Here is a 20,147-nt window from a genome sequence, read left to right as displayed (position 1 = left end):
ATAAAATGTTACACATATTTTGCCGTGAGTATGAATGATATCCAGTTGAACCTCTTTAGGACGAACACCAAGGGACCGATGGTATTTATTCTGTGAGTTTGTCTTAACCTATTTCATAGCCAGTGAATACAATTATTTCTCCAATAGACATACGAATAGATTTCTTCTACAGCGAAAGATTCTAAGCCACACCGACTCGTTTCGTATGAAAAAAATGAGTCACTGAACCTTTCTCTAGCAACATGACGGCAACTGAAACAGCAACAGAGAAAGTACGATACATGTACAGCACCTTCTTGCGGGTACCACAAACAGATTGCAGTTCGTAATTTTTGCTTTGGCGGCACGCAACTTTATTTGGGGCAGTGCAATCTCGGCGGTACTCACAAATCAAACAGCCCAGACTCGAGTAAACAAATCCAATTATACAAGTACGAGATTTTCACGAGACAAGACTGCACCCATTGGTTTGTTTCGTATGAAGCAAACAAGTCACTGAACCTCTCCATAATGGAGATTTTCCCTGATATGCGAATTTATTTTGCATACTCGGTCAATGGGTCCTTGAACCTTTTCCTCCAGATTGGGAACTGCCAACGATAGTATGCCACTGACCAGTGCCTTACTTGTAACGTACCAATGTACAATGAACATGAGTATTTCGACAACACATCTAAGCCTCAGCAGCAACATAAGCCTTACCGTCAAGAAAGTGAACTCGCGTTCTTCGCACACTGTAGGCAAGGGCAAAGAGATACAAATGGATCTAAATCCGAATAAAATCAGCACACGTTTCCGTAAATGAAAGGGTGAGCATAAGCAAATGAATCGAAGGAAACTGGTCAACTCAGAGATCACCTGTCATTGAGTATTCCGTAAAAGGAGGCCTCGGCAGCGGAAAAGCTAAATTTAGAAAGGAGATCCTGTCAGCTTTTCCATTATTTATTGCATTCCGCCCAAAATTAGCACACTTTTCGTAAATGAAAGAGTCAACACAAGCAAATGAATCAAAGGGAACTGGTCAACTCACCTGTCATTGAGTAATATTCCGCGAAAGGAGGTCTCAGCAGCGCCGAAACGAAATAAGCCAGGCCAGGAGACGAAATATCCGAAACAGCTCATGCAAGAAGCAGTTCCAAAGAAGGAAGTTCCTCGTGCATGCACATCCGAAAAGGCAACAACAAAAAGTCTGCAATGCACACGCATGCGGCCAGCCGGCCGGCGATGGTAGGAGCCATGGAGTAGCTCCCTGGTCCAGGACCAGGTATCGTGTACCGAGCATCTTACGTAGAAACTTACGTAGCTACGTAGACAACGTGTCTGAATAGCGGTGTCGTTAGGTAGCGCCATGTGAACACAATAATAGAAAAGCTGACAGGATTGCTTTTCTAAATGATTGTGGTTCAGGTTTGCACGCTTGCAATATGTCAGTACACACCGCTTTCAAACATTCAGTTCAGGTCAGTTTCATTTTGACAACGGTTGTGTGTAAGAACGTGCAGAGTAGGTCTACGAAAGAAGATATGAAAGAAACAGCACCGTACCAGTGCAGTGAAACTGGCACCACGGAATTGGGAAAAAATGATTGACTGCGGTTGAGTTTGATGATGTTTCTTCACTGCCGACGAATTTTCAAAGAAGGAGTCTACTAGTATGTGGTAACCTGCCTGCTCTGGTGAAGTGGAGATACATGTAGACTATGACGACGGGCAAGATCAACAGCCGGCTTGAGACAGGTATTGAAATTGTTCCTGATTTTCCTAGTCTCGTAGATCATGTCACGACAGATAGAACTATAATGTAGTACATGTGTCATACTTGGCAGTTTGTGTTACACTTAAGTGCAGAAGTTATCGCATTTGTTCCTTTCGACATGTACATTGTACTTGTAGCTTCAATGACATTGTTAAATACTTTTGAACTCCGGGTCTGCGAACAGAACATGTTATTGTAGTCGTTGTTGGACTGTTTCTGTAGACATGAACATGCTATTGTAGTTCGGGTATCAGTTGTTTTGGCATTTCTGTACCCGTGATAAACTGGCTCTTTGTATTGTTGCCCATCCTTTCGTATCATGGTAACAGCATTGACAAAGAACTTCGTTGACCTGCCCATACCAGTGTATTTTATTTCTTCAAGGCACGGGTGAGGTTCGATGACTTTTCAGAAAAATCTTGAAACTTTTCCATCCTTGAAGCTGTTCTTTCTTTTGTATATTTCTGCACGAGTACAGCCCATTCCGGCTCTGCTCTCCAAGTTCTCATCTATTACGGAAGCAAATCTTTTGGCATATTCTCCACTTTTAGAAGACAGGTAGGTGGGCAACCACAAAAGGTAAGTACAAGACAAAAAGGTAAGTTCCAACTAATCGCAACTGTGCCAGGAATGGGACGGTGGCGACTGGCTGCGCATGCCCACCGCCCCTAAACGGGCGGTGAGCATGCGCAGCCAGTAGCCACCGTACGGACCTGGCACAGCTGCGATTGGCTGGAAGAGGTCCCGCGAACGAGCTTTATTGTCCATCGATAAAGGCCTAGGCCTTTATCGCTCAATCAAGGATACCACGTGAAGGTCGCTCATTGGCCACGGCCATGGAAACGGGCGCTAAAAACCTGAACCGCGCGATTAAGTCTCCAGGTAAGGCCCCCTCTTTCGCGGCCTGCCGAGCATAATATACCTCTAAACTGGCCTGAACTGCCTAGCTACAGCTACCGCTTGATCGTACCGTGCACGTGAATTTACGTTGTATCGAGGGTGCGCACATCAGGGACCGCGCCGTAGCGTGTGATATGTCGAGGATTATGTTATGTAGGATTATGTTGTGTAGAACAAAATTTGTATGGGAGTGATGCATATAAGGCCAGTTTAGTCCTAAATAACGTAAACCTCGGCATAACACACCCTCTGGCACGGTCCCCAACGTGCGCACTCTCGATACAACGTAGATTCACGTGCACGATACGATCAAGCGGTAGCTGTAGCTAGGCAGTTTAGGCCAGTTTAGTCCTACATAACGTAAACCTCGGCATAACACACCCTCTGGCACGGTCCCCGACGTGCGCACTCTCGATACAACGTAGATTCACGTGCGCGGTACGATCATGCTGTAGCCGTAGTTAGCCAGTTTAGTCCTATTCAGGCTATTGTGCATATATTCTGCGGCATTGATGGTATCTGATGTCGATGGTGGAACAGTGTGTATATGTTCGCACGGTTAAACCCGCCTTGTAATACCCTTCATTTTGAGGTACATCTTGTATTTTACACAAGGTTTTCTACATAACATAACTCTCGATATAACATAATTTTTGCGTGGTCCCAGAGATTACGTTATATGGAGGGTAGAAGGGTTCACACCCTGCCTAAACGCATCGGATTGTTCCCAGTCCCGGCGCCTGGCGAAGGAAGCGGTTGCCTCGGTCATTGCCACCTCCACCAGCACCACAGAGCGCACCCTGAATCTTGCTGCTGAGAAGGGCGCCTCCAGCTGGTTGACCTGTCGGCCCCTTCGTCAGTATGGTTTCAACCTACACAAGCAGGCGTTCTGGGACGCTCTCTGCCTACGGTATGGTTGGACCCCTCCAGGCCTGCCAACAGAATGTGTGTGCGGCAAAGCGTTTTCACCGGAACACGCGCTGTCCTGCCCAACTGGTGGCTACCCCGCCATGCGGCATAATGACCTTCGGGATCTCACCGCATCTCTCCTGCGTGAAGTGGCCCATGATGTCCAGGTCGAGCCACATCTCCAGCCGCTAACCGGTGAGACCTTCCGTCACCGCTCCGCCATCTCCGAGGATGGTGCCCGCCTGGATGTGGCCGCATCGGGTGTCTGGGGTGGACGTTTCGAACGGGCACTACTGGACATCCGGGTATTCAACCCGCACGCCCGCTCCAACCGCCAACAGTCCATCACAGCCACCTACCGGAAGCATGAGGCCGAAAAAAGGCGCGCGTACGAAGCACGCGTCCGGGAAGTTGAACACGCGTCTTTTTCTCCCATTGTGTTCAGCGCTTCCGGCGGCTACGGCAAGTCCACCTCCGCTTTTTTCAAGCGTGTCGCCTCTATGCTCGCCGACAAGAGAAAGGAGCCCTTCTCCTCACTTCTTGCCTTTATTAGGTCAAGGGTTTCCTTTTCTCTTGTTCGTGCCTCCAATGCCAGCCTCCGTGGTCACCGCAGGCCACGGTCTCAAGATGCCCGCCAGAGAGTCATTGACTCTGATGCTTCTGTGGTCCTTGCTGCTGCAGAGTGCTTTCGGTAACTATCCGTGGTGTGTTTGGCTACTGTTCTGCTTCAGTACCCCCCCCCCCCCACTTTTTCATGATTTTGCATGTTATCGTTTTCTCGGATTCCGGTTTTCCACTCTGTTATGCTCGAATCCATAGTCTGTTTAGTCTGTACACGATTTGTACGCAACTTCTCATTGTTTTTTTTTGTTTTTGTTTTTTTTTACCAGGCGTGGGCCATCCCCTGATCATAGGTGCCAAAGACTACATTTCAGATCATGCTGCATTGTTAAAAAGTGGCTGAAAAAAAAAAAAAAAAAAAAAAACGCATCGGATTGTACCTGGTGCAAGTCTGAAGAAGGCCGTACTGCTTTACCGTAAAGTACCGTTGATCCGCCCTCTCTCTAATTCCCGCCCCCTGTCGATTTTCTACCCGTGAAGTGATTTCGGCGTATACAACGAAATACGATGTTGAACCGACGCTTGCACTGCTGTACACAATATGTGCCAATCCAGGATTAAAATGTGCACAATCCAGCACATCGAGCCTGATCCTCCCAAGTTGTTCATCGTACTGCACTTGGCAGCCTTGATCTAATTCCCGCCCCCTGCCGAAAAACCAGCTGGGAAGCGACATGGCGTGGGGGGGGGGGGGGCGGGCGGATCAACGGTACTTTACGGTAATAGTGCGTACACGCACTGTAGCTAACGTCAGCACCATACCAATGGACCAGCAGTGTTCACGGCTGCAAAGTCAGCGCTCCGCGACTTCTTGACTTCTCACACAGATGTCAATGTCCGTGGCAGTATATTATTAATAATATCTGTATTCATTAGTCAAGGGAATGGGAAAGCGTAAACTCTGAAGAAAAATACTGACTGTCACGACACCCGCACCAGGACTCGAAACAGAGACCTTCACTTGAGGCCAGCATACCACTGAGCTTTGTGTCATTTCTTTTCTTCCCTCATTCCCTGCAGTATTTTTCAAAAGTAAATTGGCTGTAGCTCATGCTCTTCTTTGTTGCGCTTTCCTTCCCCTTTTGGACCTTTCCGAACCTGAGCCTTCCAAGTTGGAAGGTTGTTGGTTTGCGCCTTGGAGAAGTGTTGGAGCTAGGTGTCAGGTCGCCGAATGTCAGTCTCAGTACTCCTTGTCAGTTTTGTGCCATTTTGTCGCACTCGCTTACTGTATAAGATCTGGTTACGTTGGTGGACAGTTTGTCATAACTCGTAACATGTTGTCCTTTTCCTTTCTTCATCATAATTATATTGGCTCACCATCCGAGTTAAATTATTATTATTATTTAAAAACGAAGGTAAGTATTAGGTCGCAAGTATCCACGCACACACACACACACAAACACACACACACACACACAAACACACACACACACACACACACATCCAGTCAAATAAGGCACTTGTCATAAAGCATCCGAATGTTTTTGGTCCCTTCTCATCAAGGATTGTACAGGGAATGGCTCAAGTTGGAAAGACTAAAACTTATATAGCGTATTGGGGTCGTCCATAAATATCGAACTTTTTTCACAAAACGAAATAATTTCGTTATGGGGTGGGAGGGGTTGACCAATTTCGTTTCAGAAAACATTGATACATGTACATGCCCATAGGAGCAGTTACACACTTGCAACTTACTTTTGTTGTATTATGCATGCATAATTATGTCAAACTTTTTTTACGTTCTGAGGGGGAGGGAGGGAGGGGTTGGGTCTAAACTAAAATAATTCGTTTGGTGAAAAACGTTCGATAATTACGGGCGGCCCCTAAGATAATTTGATAACAACACTCGTGACAAGGTGGAAAATTATCAAGTTCAGAACGACACAAATCTCGAAAGAAAATCATTCATGATAGCTCCGTTGGGTGTTGGGTGTTGCTGCAATTGTTTGGTGTTACTCCTCGTCGAGGTGTCAAAAATGTAACTTAATTTGCTCACTAAGAATCACACTTCGTGAATCAAGCAACATCTGTTAGCCCGCATCAATTGTCGGGAGTTGTACAGCCATAATGTTTTCTCAATATTGTCACATGGTAGATGTGCATTGCATTTGGCTGTGTTAGAAGCTTTGTATATCCGTAAGTTAGATCCTGAACCTTGTGTACAGAAAGAAAATGTGTTGTCGCTACAATTGTTTGTTACTCCTCGTCGAGGTGTTAACAATGTAATGTTTGCTCACTATGTGGACTGCCTGAAAAGAAAAACAAATACCAGACCCACCAAGACTCGAACCCGGGACCTTGCTTGTCATGAGCAATGCTCTAACCATCTGAGCTGTGTTACCAGGCTTAACCTAGAAGCTGATTAGAAGCTGACTGCTGGCGAGTTGCGTACATGCAGTGAGTATCTGCCAGTTTGTGCTTTTATTATTACTCTGCTGCTCGCTAAAAACTGGCTGGAAACGAACAACTTGGACACTAGGCCACGGGATGTGAGTTTTTGCCATCGGCGAATCCCATAGAAAGGGTATCAGGAGTTGCACACTCTTGGGAGCATATAAGTTATAGCATACTCTTGGGAGCATATAAGTTATAGCATACTCTTGGGAGCATATAAGTTATAGCATACTCTTGGGAGCATATAAGTTATAGCATACTCTTGGGAGCATATAAGTTATAGCATACTCTTGGGAGCATATAAGTTATAGCATACTCTTGGGAGCATATAAGTTATAGCATACTCTTGGGAGCATATAAGTTATAGCATACTCTTGGGAGCATATAAGTTATAGCATACTCTTGGGAGCATATAAGTTATAGCATACTCTTGGGAGCATATAAGTTATAGCATACTCTTGGGAGCATATAAGTTATAGCATACTCTTGGGAGCATATAAGTTATAGCATACTCTTGGGAGCATATAAGTTATAGCATACTCTTGGGAGCATATAAGTTATAGCATACTCTTGGGAGCATATAAGTTATAGCATACTCTTGGGAGCATATAAGTTATAGCATACTCTTGGGAGCATATAAGTTATAGCATACTCTTGGGAGCATATAAGTTATAGCATACTCTTGGGAGCATATAAGTTATAGCATACTCTTGGGAGCATATAAGTTATAGCATACTCTTGGATAAACTAGTAGTAAAGGAGTACACTCATGTTTGGCATTTGGAGTGGTTGGTGTGCGATTGCCACTGCTGCCATCTGCACAGTGAGAACATATACATACCGTAAAGTCTTGTATAGAAGCCGCAATTTTGGGACCCATCAAATCACACACAAGCCTGGTTTTAGTGTTGACATACATAGAAATACCTGTCTTGTATAGAAGCCTGTCTCATATAGAAGCCAGCAAAATGTCACCAAGAAAGTCAGAGAAGCCGCGGCTTTTATACAAGACTTTACGGTATATGTTGTTCCTGCCATGATAGCTCTCTTGTCTCCATCTAAGTAGATCAGTGTGTATATGTGTGTGTGTGTGTGTGTGTGTGTGTGTGTGTGTGTGTGTGTGTGTGTGTGTGTGTGTGTGTGTGTGTGTGTGTGTGTGTGTGTGTGTGTGTGTGTGTGTGTGTGTGTGTGCTGCATTGTGTCACTTGAGCAGAGTTTGAACGTGGCTTTCTTAGCGCCATCGACGAACACTATGGTAATACGGAGTTTGCACCAGACACCCATGCAAATCATGAAGATCCTGAATTGCAGTAAGTAAGCAAGTGTACACTTCTCTCTGTATAGAGTAGACTTTGATCTCCTTTGTGTACATTTAGGGCGCGTTCGAATTGTCACTCTTTGACTTTTCGAGGAGCTTCGTTTTTCTGAAGAGGTGGCCTTATTGGCCTCTTCAGAAAAACGAAGCTCCTCGAAACTCATCCGATGGGAAGGTGGATTAGTTTCGAAGAGTTTGGAATAGCTACGTCACGTAGTACGTGGAGATGGTCGATCTGATCGGACGTCATCATCGCCATGACAATTCCACTGAAAAACTCTAAAATGATAGAAACCGTTCTAATGGAACACTTCAACTTATCTCTTTATAAAATTTGTTAGAACAGTTGATGAAGACAATTCGAACGCGCCCTAACTACAGTACTGTATTTTATTATTTTACTTGGGCATTCCCAACAGACCCTAAGGTCTTCTTGCAGTCCATTCATAAAAAGATGGAATTCTAGCTTTTGGTTATAAATGTCAGTTTTTTTTAGTATTTTTTCTGCAATCCTCTTCCAATTATGTTTCTGAAGTCTATTTCTCCAAAATCAAGCCCTAACAAGAATAGGATTTCGGCCAGTTTTGCCCAAAAAGCACTGAATTGGGGAAAACCATCAAAATCCAGGCCGTTTGACCCTGCCTGCAACAGTGCACTGTGAGGTTCGAAACCCAGTTCGGGTACCCTTTTTGGACCTTTTTTCCAATTTCAAATTTTGCAGCACTGCACTGTGTGCGATAAAATCACGAAAAATCGCCAAATAGGGGAGCTTGCCAGAGCCAGAGCCCTTATTTTTTTATGAATAGGCTGTAGTGCCTGCGCCTAGGGTTATGATAACATCAATGTTTAGTTGTAGATTACGCAAGGAAAGTACCGACTCTAAATGAAATGGCCTTCTCCCCCGTCCCCGCAACAGCACAACTCTCTGACTCATTGATACAACACTAAGTCTTGTTTATTGCTACAAAATATAAACTAGTTTTGGCAAGAGAACGAGGGAAAAGACAACGAAATCATAAACGACTAACAGTTATAAACAGGATAAAGGGTGAACAGACAGAAACGACCAATGAGCGACCAGTATGTACGATACATGTGACAAGAACCAAGACAACGACACCGTGGACGAATCACACCACTCTCTCATACCCAAGCCTTACCATCGCAGTGCATGCTCTACGTCACAACGACAACTTTTTTTCGCGCTCACACAAAGTCTCATTTAGGGTTCCCAGTAAGAAGGCAACATTGCCTGTTGGGAAATCCCTAACAAAATAAGAAAAAATAATAATGATAATAATAACTAGTAGACAAGCACTCTCAAGCAGACGGAAGCAGATTCTCACACTCTGACAAGTGACAACGCGTACTCCTGCATGCACCACACATACCATCACGTCACATCACGCCATCCACGCCACACCCATGCCTGGGACACAACACACCACACCCATACGCACACTGGACGGGACAGAACAACAAGACCAGAGACAACAGCTGGTTCAAATAGTCAGCGCATCGAATATCGCAACAACAGTTGTAGATTACGCAGTGGTTGCAGATCGTAGTAGGCGGCACAAGTCGCATGTCGCATCACAAAAACTTGTATTGGGAATCGGCCTTGAGGCTTTGTTTACAAGAGGCTTTTCAACGCAGGTTTCAACCCGCCACACAGATTTACTCAGTGGATAGTAGAGGTTCCGCATAATGTAATTAAGTTAGTAACGACTTAGTCGAACTACAGCAAGTCTTACGTACACTGCGTGCGGATCTGTGTTCCGCCGTACGGAGTTTTCAAATCGCGTAGCTGCCCTTGGTGACTCCGAACGCGGTAGCGTACGACCGGATCGACCTGTGGAGAGAGTCATAAATGTGTACCCCAATCCACTTACGGAGCACCTACGTTATCAGAGCCTCTCTCCTTTATCTCTTTCCTATTAAATTTTCCCTATTGATTCTCACTCTGTAGAAAATTGTGTTCTGTTTCCCGTACAAGAGGCCGATATGATCCTGAAGCAAAAAAAAAAAAAAAAAAAAAAACGATATCAGAGCCCTATCTGCATACTCTCGGTATTTTTTTTTTTTTTTTTTGGATTGGGGTACAAATTTATTTGTACAGGAGATAAATAAATACAGTATACTAGTAATCAATCAGTAAAATCCAAAGAAACCGCTAGAAGCAGTATGCGTAGTAGTCTACGGCCAAGATACCAGAAACCGTATCAAACTCAGCACGGGGTTCGAGGTACTAAAACGATTACCAAATTAAGTCAAGGATTGACCATTACATGCTGCATTCTGCCACTGCTAACGTGATCGAAGGGCAGCCGTTGATTCTTGACGCTTTGTGCCGATGACCTCTCAGGGCTGTGACTGCGGCATTGACCAGTGCAAAAGACAGTTGAGTGCGGATGTATGCCATGACGATAGAGAAAGGCTCGGACCTCTTATCGGCCAACATGGATGCAATCCGAGCGTAGAGATTGCCAGCTGCCTTGCCATGACCACCTGTAGTGCTGAGCACGACCGGGATGAATGATCCATGCTCTACCTCAACGACTCTTCTCTCATAACTTCTTCTCTTTTCCTTTTCGTGCTCCGTATACAACTTTCCGTAAAGTGGAGTGCAAACTCGCGAATTCAGGGGGTTTCCCGCCCACTCACGTAAAGTTGCTCAACTTTACGTAGTGTGGAACCTCTCCAGTGTGCACATGATCATGCTGGAGATTTGCATACACGCAGTGAGTTTCTGTCAGAGAGTGCTTTTTTTATTACTCTGCTGCTCGCTAAAAATGGCCTGGAAGCGTGCAACTGTGACACTACACCATGTGACGTGAGGTTTCGCCGTCGGCGAACCCCATAGAAAAGGTCTCATGAGTTGCACACTCTTGAGTGGTTATACTCTTGGTTCGGCAGACCAGTGAGTGTATTGTAATTTGTAAGCGGCCTTGTGAGCTATCAATCATGGATCAAAATTCGTGAATTTGTGATCAATGTGGTAAAATATTCCTCAATAGATACTTGAAGGTCGTCCAAGAAACAGCTAGCATATTCTACGGCAGGTGAAAACCCTAGGCTGGTCCCCGAGACCGGCATTGAGTCCGCCATGCTTTCAAAAGTAGCATGGTGTGTCTCTCAAGAGATTAGCCGAAAAGGTGAAGGTCAGAAACTGCAATGCTGGCAGTACAATGTGCATGTACGTACATGTACATGTAGGTGTGCTTCACTCTCAGCTATCATGAAAGGTGACTCAAATCAAAGTCTGTAGCTGCTGATGCTTATGGCATGCAGGTGAATAATTAGCTGTTCAGTAGATGTGCCGGAAACTCGGCTTGCTACCTCAGAAGTGCTGGTAGAGATTCATGACGGCAAATTGCAAGTGCCGGAAATACTGCATGAATGTTATTTACATGTGTGTTGGATGTTGACGCCAGAGCACCCATTGAGGGTGGTCTGCAATCTTCTTCCAAAACGGAAGTCTATATGAATCAGGTTAAGGAGTCACTGCATTTGTCTTGGAGAGTATGGTAGCCAAAACACTAGACATCCTTAGCAAAAAACGGTAACACTATTTTTTATGGTACTCGTACCTTGATCACCCACATAGCGTTGAAGCTGCAGCGTAAAAACGTTATGGGGGCTGATTTATCGTTGTGACCAACGGTACGTTTTTTGGCCAAATATTGCATAGTCCGTACGCATTTCACCTTGTATCGCGTATATGGTGACATAAATGGCTGTACCGCGCGAAGTAAAAGCTATTCTCGCGGCAACAGTGTACTAAAAATAGCGTGCATCTTGCTTAAGGTCGAACCCAAATCACGGTATTTTCCCCCTTAGGGTAATACCGTTGCAACATAACGTTGTTTGCTAAGGGTGTCTACTGCCAGTATGTACCGGTTTTAAGTGCACTGTTGCGGGATAGGCCTTGGCGGATAATGCCGGCAGAAAAATTGGCAGAATTCGGTACTTTTTCTGGTAAGTTTCATGCATGTTTGGTATGTGGATAAAGAAATGGAGCAGAATTCGAGGAATTGCCCGCCATAAGGTTTGTATGGTTCTGCCAATTTCGGTGCAAAAAAAGCAGAATCTGCCACCTTTTCGAGCATTATCCGCCAAGGCCTATTGCGGGACTGCTGGCAAGCATCATGGTTGGTGTCTTTGATTACAGTCCATTCATCGGAAACTAGCCCGCTGGCTTTTGAAAGTCGGATTTGGGCCGAATTGAGGATCAAAAAACCCACTTTAAATCTCAAAAATCTGGGTTTTGGATCTGCTTCTCCATACATTTTGCCATGGCATACCTGTCCTAATTTTGTAAAACCTGGCTGAATTTCTGTTTCCCTGTTCTTGGACATTTCTGGCCCCAAATGTGGCAGGGAGTAATTGCACGGGTCACACAATGCAGGATGTGCTGTTGTTTTCACGATATCTACAACTATGTCTACTGTTGTGTGCGGATGCAAATTTTGGTGCTCCGCCGTTTTTCAGATATCTTTCAGGGTAGCCTCTAGCCCTTATACTTTATTTAGCTGATCAGTACTGAAGTAGATTGCGTAGTGCTTTGGAAGACCATGCCAACCTCCTCATCCCATAGTCCAAGTGTTGGGACGGGATCTTTGCATGCTCGGCTCAGTGGAGGCAAGTCCAAAGCTGTTAGTCCGCCTGATACACTCCGCTCGCAGGCACCACGATTAGCGACCCAGGCAGGACAGGGCAATGATGACGAGCTGCGTAGGATTTCTCATATGCTGAAGGAAATTCGCAACGAGCAGACGGCCAGTAAGGAGACCCTCAATCGTTTCATGGATGATGTGCTGACAAGGATGGAGAAGGTCATGGAGGAGTATGAGGTGATGAAGAAGACCCTGTCATCTTTCGAACAACGACTTGCTGCACTTGAAGGGAGTCCCGTACCCGCACCCGTACCCACAGCGACAGTACTAGCTCCACCTGATATTTCCGCTCTGATTCAAGAGGAAGCTGAGCGACTAAACCGGAAGCAGTACGCTATCGTACGTGGAATTCCCGATATGGATGGGGAAAAACTAGAGGAAATCTGCTCGAGAGCCCTGAGGGTCGACCAAACCGCCTTATCTTCCACGGAAAGGCTTGGCACGGCGCGTACTACGGGCACACAATCGCGTCCAATACGGATCAAGTTCCAGAAGAATGCCATCAAAGGCGAAATTTATCGCAGGAGATTTGACCTGAAACTCGATGATGGCTCACCTGTATACTTCTCCAACGATCTTACCCGAAAACAGCTGCAAAAAAGGAAGACAGTACTACCACAGTACAAACATCTGAGAAGTAAGGATGTCAAATGCCAACTCCCGTATGATGTCATTCTTGATGAGAAGGGTGTCCCACTAGCACTCGACAATCTACCTGCTCCTGCATCGAGCTCTCAGCCATAGGACATTCCTGGGAACCCTAGCTTAACAATTGCCCATTTGAACATTCGTAGCCTGCGCCATAAAATTCAGCAAATCCACGAAATACTGCATGACAATGAGATCCATATATTATCTATCAATGAAACTCATCTGGATGGCAGTGTCAGCGACCACTTGCTCCATATCCCTGGATACAGTATTTACAGGAAGGACCGTTCCCTTCATGGTGGTGGTGTCTGTCTGTATGTTTCATCCAGTCTGAAGGCAACAGTAGTACATGCTAGTAGCCACCCTGAGCTTGAAGCTCTCCACATTTTAGTCCGTCAGGGAAAGGACACAAGAGCTGAGAAGTTTATTGTCAGTTCCGTGTATAAGCCTCCCAGCACTGGAGTGGATTTCTGGGATTGTCTGAGTGCCCAATTGGACAGTCAGCCAGTGCCAAAGAGTAAGCGAATTATCCTGGGAGATTTTAACACGAATGCTATCCCGCCTCACTCTCCTCAACTCAAGTACCTCAACCAACTCTGTGCAGAGCACTGTCTGCACAATATCATCACAGTACCAACACGGCTACCATCGAACACGTGCCTGGACCTGGTTCTACTGGAAGCTGGGCTTTGCCATGAGCAGCCCTCAGTCACTGCCGTGGACGACCTTAGTGACCATCACCTCGTAGTGTTTGACCTCCATCTCCACAGCTGGCACCGCATTCAAAAGCACGCCTATCGCAGTATTAGAAAACCTGGTATTGCCGCAATCGACTTCCGAAAGTTCAAGGAGGACGCCCGAGCACTTCTGGCAGTCAATTACAACGATGCAACTATTCATCTTCAAGCCGAAACTTTCCTGACATCACTAGCTGACCTTACTAACCGTCATGCTCCAGTGCAGCTAGTCAGATACCCAATCTGTCCTAAACCTATACCTCACTCTTGGACAACTGCTGAACTGCAGCAGCTGCACCATACGCGGAGGAACTTACACCGACAGCTTCAGCGTAGGCCAGACGACTCAGCTCTTAAACAAAGGTATCGTGCAGCCAGGCGTCAAGGAAAGCGCTTGAACAGACAACTGAAGTCACAGTTTTTAATCAAGAAATTCCAGGATCTAAGGAATGACCCAAGAGGGCAGTGGCGTCTGCTTAACGGCATGACTGGTCGTAGACCCACCCGGAACCAGCCCACTGCATCAATTTCGTCGCTGACTGATACGTTTGCGGCCATTGTTCAAGACACCAACAGGCCTGGGGTTCTACAAATTCCACCTGAAGACAATGAGCAGCTACCTCATCTCACGAATTTCCAACCAGTGACAGTACAACACGTGTCCGATATTCTGAAGTCTCTTAATTTGTGCAAATCACCAGGTCCAGACAACGTGCTACCATCCATACTGAAGAATGGTGGAGATGCTATTGCTGAGTACCTCACGGACATAGTGAACGAGTCCCTCCAAACTGGTAATGTCCCCACCGTCTTCAAGCAAGCTATCATAAGTCCACTTATGAAATCTGGAGACCCTGATCTGGCGGCAAACTACCGCCCAGTTTCGCTGCTGCCTATATGTGCCAAGGTATTAGAAAGAATAGTACTGGATCAGATAACGAAATTCTTCGCAGATAATGGCATTGAACACGTACCAGACTCTCAATTTGCGTACCGTCGCAACCACTCTTGCGAAGACTGCTTGGCTCTAGCTGTGAACAGATGGCTTTCTGCATTGGATAGCAACGAATACTGTGGTGTCATCTTCGCTGACATGAGCAAAGCTTTTGACAGAGTGGCACACTCCGCCCTCATCCAGAGTCTACATGACACAGGCATCAGAGATGTTGCCTTGAATTGGTTTTGTAGCTACCTGTCTGACAGAATACAAACTGTGAGAGTTGATCAGGAACTTGGACAGTCACGCCCATGCTCCAGAGGAGTGCCCCAAGGCTCCGTTCTGGGCCCAGTCTTGTTTTGTATCTACATTCGCGACATAACACCCTGTTTTAGGTTTAGCCAAGACCAGGAATATGCCGATGATATTGCATTTTATGTCCGGCATAGTGACTGTGATACTGTGTTGGAGCGTCTCACGGCGGACCTTGCTGCTCTGGACAGCTACCTTACAGGGAAGGGACTGGTTCTTAACCCTGATAAGACACAATTTCTGCTACTACGTCGCCCAACTAGTCCCTTACCCACCACTGTGTCCATATCATGCCGCAACTCCACTCTCTATCCTGCGCACACAGCCAAATACCTGGGCCTCATTGTGGATGAGCACTTGGCATTCGATGCTCAAGTAGAGCGAGTTTGCATTGCCGTCAAGCAGAAGGTCGGAGCCTACAAGCATGCCAGGCAGAACCTGAACCACAGAGCGCGTCGTCTTTTCTATCTATCTATTATTCAATCCACCCTTGAGTATGCTAGCTCTGCCTACATTAACTGTCTATCTCACCGTTCATACAACCAGCTGATCACAGCCAGCCGTACTAGTCTTAAAAGAATATTTGCCCTTGACCGCAGAACTCCCACTGAGACCCTGTACGCTTACACGAAGATCTACACACTAGAGCAACGCTTAAATTTCAAGCAATACGTCTTTGTCTTTCGCTGTCTGCATGGTTTATCTAGCCCACTTCTCAGCCTCCTATTCACTCCCCGCTGCACTGGCCCACATTCTGCTGCCACAACTCGGGGCCAAGCTACAGCTGCTCTTGTCTTGCCTGCCTGCCACTCCCGGTATGGTTTCCATTCCATTGCGTATCTTGGTGCCGACAGGTGGAATGCGCTGCCTCCATCTTGTCGCCTGGCCGAGTCGCCTGCTTTGTTTCGCGCTCACACAAAGTCTCATTTAGGGTTCCCAGTAAAAAGGCAACATTGCCTGTTGGGAAATCCCTAACAAAATAAGAAAAAATAATAATAATAATAATAATGTGAGAGAGACACCAAAAAGTTAGGGTGCCAGTTTCCAATGTAGTGTGGAATATTTCACACGTGACGATGCACTGCCGACGATGCACTGCAAGTTATGGAGCAGCAAGATCAGGACTGCGTGCTCATGCTCTCCAATGCCGGTAGGCGGCCAAAGATATTCTACCGTTTTAACCGGAGTTGACGACGCACAGAGACTAATAATTATGTTGGGCAACCTGCAAAACCAATCTGATTTATCTGTATGTGACTTACTTCAGATGCATCTTTATTTCCCATTGGAAGCTTATTGACAGATTCAGGTCATATTTGTTGATAGACCCTATTTTACTGCCTTTTAAAATTGTGTACACACTTTTCTGGGTGAAAGAATGCATGTAAAGCAACCCCATGGTGTGTCTCATGTTTATGGTGTGCGATCAAGAAGTGGACAGAGGACATACAAAATCACAAAATGAGACCATGCACACTTCAAAACTCGCCAAGGCAACGGAATTAATGATAGGCTTTCTTACTTTCGTGTAAAGTTTTTCTCCTTGTACACAAAAAAGATCACCTTGTACATAAAGAATTTCCGTAGGTCGATGACGTTTTTGTACAAGTACTAAGCAACCACACTACACTTTTAGGTCTGCATAGTTGACGTTTTCACGCGAACAGCACGTGACATTGTCGTACCAAAGCGTGTGCCATGCGCTGGAAAAGATCGGGAAATTCAAAAACAATGCTGATACTGATGCTATGTACGACGACCAGGTACAAAAACAAAGTTGTACGCAGGAGATGGAGCGCGAAAACGACGAAAACGACAAACGTGGCTTTCTACAGGGGTGCGCCAGTTGCTGAAAACCTACAAAGCGCATTTTGCATTTCGCACGCGTCGGCATGACGATTTCTACTGTAATGCAGTTTGTACGTGATTTTGTACCTAGTGTGGTTGCAGCCTAAGGGCCTTTTCACACTAGATAAAAGAACATGAGTGCACGCGACATCATGTACCAGGTTTGTTTGGGCTGCTTTTCACACTGCTTGACTTTGAGAACGTCATGAAACATTTTCACGGGATTCCCCATGGTGACAGCCTACGTCACTAACGGCGGGAAAAGTTTGAAGTTACATCCGCACAAGAATTTCAAGAAATTTTGGATTCATGATCGCTCGAGAAGGCGAAGGAGAAACAAAAAAATCCCTTTTTCACTTCTTTGTTGAAGAATGCCTCCTGTTCGTGATGATAGGCGGTGAAGAAGACTTTTGGCGTTGATCTCACGGACGAACAGGTGATGCAGGAACAGACAGCACCTGCGTTGAGCTCAATGAGCTAATTATGGGCCCATACCCTGGTACGTCCGAAAACGTTTTGTGCCACAGCTTGAAGTTGCCCCACTCGCCACCTGCAGCTGCGAGATCTAAATTGCCTGCATTGCCACCACAACCATCACCTACAGCTGCTCCAGTTTGGGTTGAAGCTGTGTACTTCTTGTAGAAATCTCTCGCCTTCGACTTGAGGTCGATTTCATTGCTGACAACCTTGAGCGAGAACTCATGCTCGTTCTTCTCCCCATATAGTTGCACAGCATACTTGTTGAGAGCCTGCACCACCTCCATCTCCCTCACTTTTCTTTTGATCATCTGACCGCCTTTCCTCCGCTGCTGCTCGCCCCACAGCTCGATCAATTTTTTTTCTAACTCATCGTTGAAGTGAACCAAAGGCATTGTCCTGGACTCCAGGAGAGTTGAGGAAACGCTCGACCAACACGACGGCCACAACAAAAAACTCTTCACGAATGTGAAAACGGAAGAATGGCACTTTCTACAGGGGTCGACCCCGGTCCTCGCTTGTCGTAAAAGGCAAGTGCGCCGTTTTCATTTTAGCGCCATTTTCCACCCATTGTCATGACGATTTTCATGAAAATGTCACTTATACGGCGTTTTTTACCTAGTACATAGTGTGAAAAGGCCCTAAGAGTGTACATAAAGAATTTCCGTAGGTCGATGACGTTTTTTTACAAGTACTAAGAGGCTTTAGGGTTTTACGTCGGGCCCTAGACGACGGCTACTTTGGCCAACCGGACAACGAAGAAGTTGTGACCAAAGAGAATGATTCTATTTCTTGCGCATGCGTTTGTAGAATGCCGTAATACTCAGTGAGTCAGGTCGCTACAGTACTCCCCCGCCAGTGGTGAGGTCGGGAGCGAAGAACGATAAACAAGAAACAAGAAAGAGAAGAGAAAGGAAGCGCAGCATGTACAAGGCGGAAAGGCAAAAATATAATCATATGATACATATGTACAAGCGAGAGCGCTGCGTGTGTGAAATTTGTTAAACAACGTGGCACAAATGCCGAAACAAAAATCAGAAAAGCAGGAAAGAGAGAGATGCATGACAGAGGCGGGTTAACGTGTCAGAGGTGTGTTAACGTGACAGAGGTGGAGAGCATGTCAGAGGCAGAAAGACAGAAAAGAGGAAACGGACGCATGACAGAGGAGTGTTATCGTGTCAGAGGCGGAAAGAAAGGAAATGTACGCGTGACAGAGGAGTATTATCATGTCAGAGGCGGCTGCATGTTGCAGGCTTGGCGGGATACCAGCAGGAGCGCTGCACTGGGGCGAGGCCAAGTGAGGCGAGGACAGATGGAGGCGAGCGCAGCTCCATGGGGTCCGGTGCCGGGCGTGTGCCTGCGTGCGTGCACAGTGAGTGAGCTGGTACGACGGGTGGAGGTGGCCAATTATTTCCAGCTTGAGGCCAGGACGAAGACGACTGGACAATGTGCCGTGGCAGGATAGCGGGGTATCCAGGTGGGCCGGGAGGGTGGCAGGGGCCACAGCAGCTCCGAGGCGGATCCAGTGACGAGTGGTGGTGAGGCTGAAGTTTTACGTCAACAGCCGGCGATTGACGGGATCCCGAGAGTTGAGGCGAGCAGGAAACTGCGGCGGGCCGAGCTCAGGGATGGCATGCTCAAAACTCCGAAGAGCGCAGCGTCTGGGTCACCAATTTAGGGTTTTACGTCGGGCCCTAGACGACGGCTACTTTGGCCAACCGGACAACGAAGAAGTTGTGACCAAAGAGAATGATTTTATTTCTTGCGCATGCGTTTGTAGAATGCCGTAATACTCAGTGAGTCAGGTCGCTACAAGGCCGTCCGGGGTTACCGATTGTTTTTACAAAACGAATAGTTTTAGTATTTTTCAGCCCCCACCCACCCACCCACCTTTGCTGCAGGTAAAACGAATTCCAATAAAATATTGATGTAAATTTTCGACACCCAGAAGTAACTGGGCATTCTCCATCAGTATTCAATAATTATTTTCAAAACGAAACTCCATCAAACCCACCCACCCCCAAACGAAAACATTTCGTTTTGAAAATATTATTGGTAACCTTGGATGGCCCCTAACGAAATTACGTTGTGAGGAACCTCTCTATTTACCCTTGTTACCGACTTACTTTGTCCTCTCCTTTTCTCTCTCTGTCTCCATAATTATGGTTTTCTGGGCCTATCTCCTTCTCTCAATCAATCTCTTTCCCTGCCAACCTCTACTCTTGTTCTGATGTGTGTGCGTGTGTGTGTGTGTGTGTGTGTGTGTGTGTGTGTGTGTGTGTGTGTGTGTGTGTGTGTGTGTGTGTGTGTGTGTATTGATCACCTCACAGGTAGCACTCATCAGAAGTCCTAACCTCTTCGACTACAAGAGCTTGTGATGCATGTTGGGTCATCAGACAGCGGCTGAGCCCATGTTCTCTCAATAGTATCAAGAGTACTCTTGATAATACCAATAATGTATAGCACATGTACTTTTGATAACACCTTTTCCTTCCAATTCTGTTTACTAGTATGTGGGATTGCCCCTCCACCCCCCCCCCCCCTCCCCATGACAAGTACATGAGCTTTGGTTTGGTCCCACTATTGAGGGATTTGGACTATGTATGATTTAGCTT

At 46.2% G+C, this 20,147-nt stretch overlaps 1 protein-coding gene across 1 annotated transcript in view; it reads left to right on the top strand.

Moving 5' to 3' along the window:
* Positions 1 to 20,064, top strand: part of LOC135810867 (uncharacterized) — a 52,055-nt gene extending 31,991 nt beyond the window's left edge. Inside the window, exons 5-6 of the mRNA XM_065324278.1 lie at positions 7,793 to 7,889; positions 19,863 to 20,064. Of these exons, the coding sequence (XP_065180350.1) occupies positions 7,793 to 7,889; positions 19,863 to 19,866 (101 nt within the window). The 3' untranslated portion in view covers positions 19,867 to 20,064. The remainder of the gene's footprint in view (positions 1 to 7,792; positions 7,890 to 19,862) is intronic.
* The last annotated feature ends 83 nt before the right edge of the window (positions 20,065 to 20,147 follow it).

The sequence above is a fragment of the Sycon ciliatum genome, chromosome 2, assembly GCF_964019385.1.
Source record: "Sycon ciliatum chromosome 2, ocSycCili1.1, whole genome shotgun sequence".
NCBI classification, from domain to species: Eukaryota; Metazoa; Porifera; class Calcarea; order Leucosolenida; family Sycettidae; genus Sycon; species Sycon ciliatum.
This window is presented reverse-complemented; position numbering and strand designations above follow the sequence as displayed.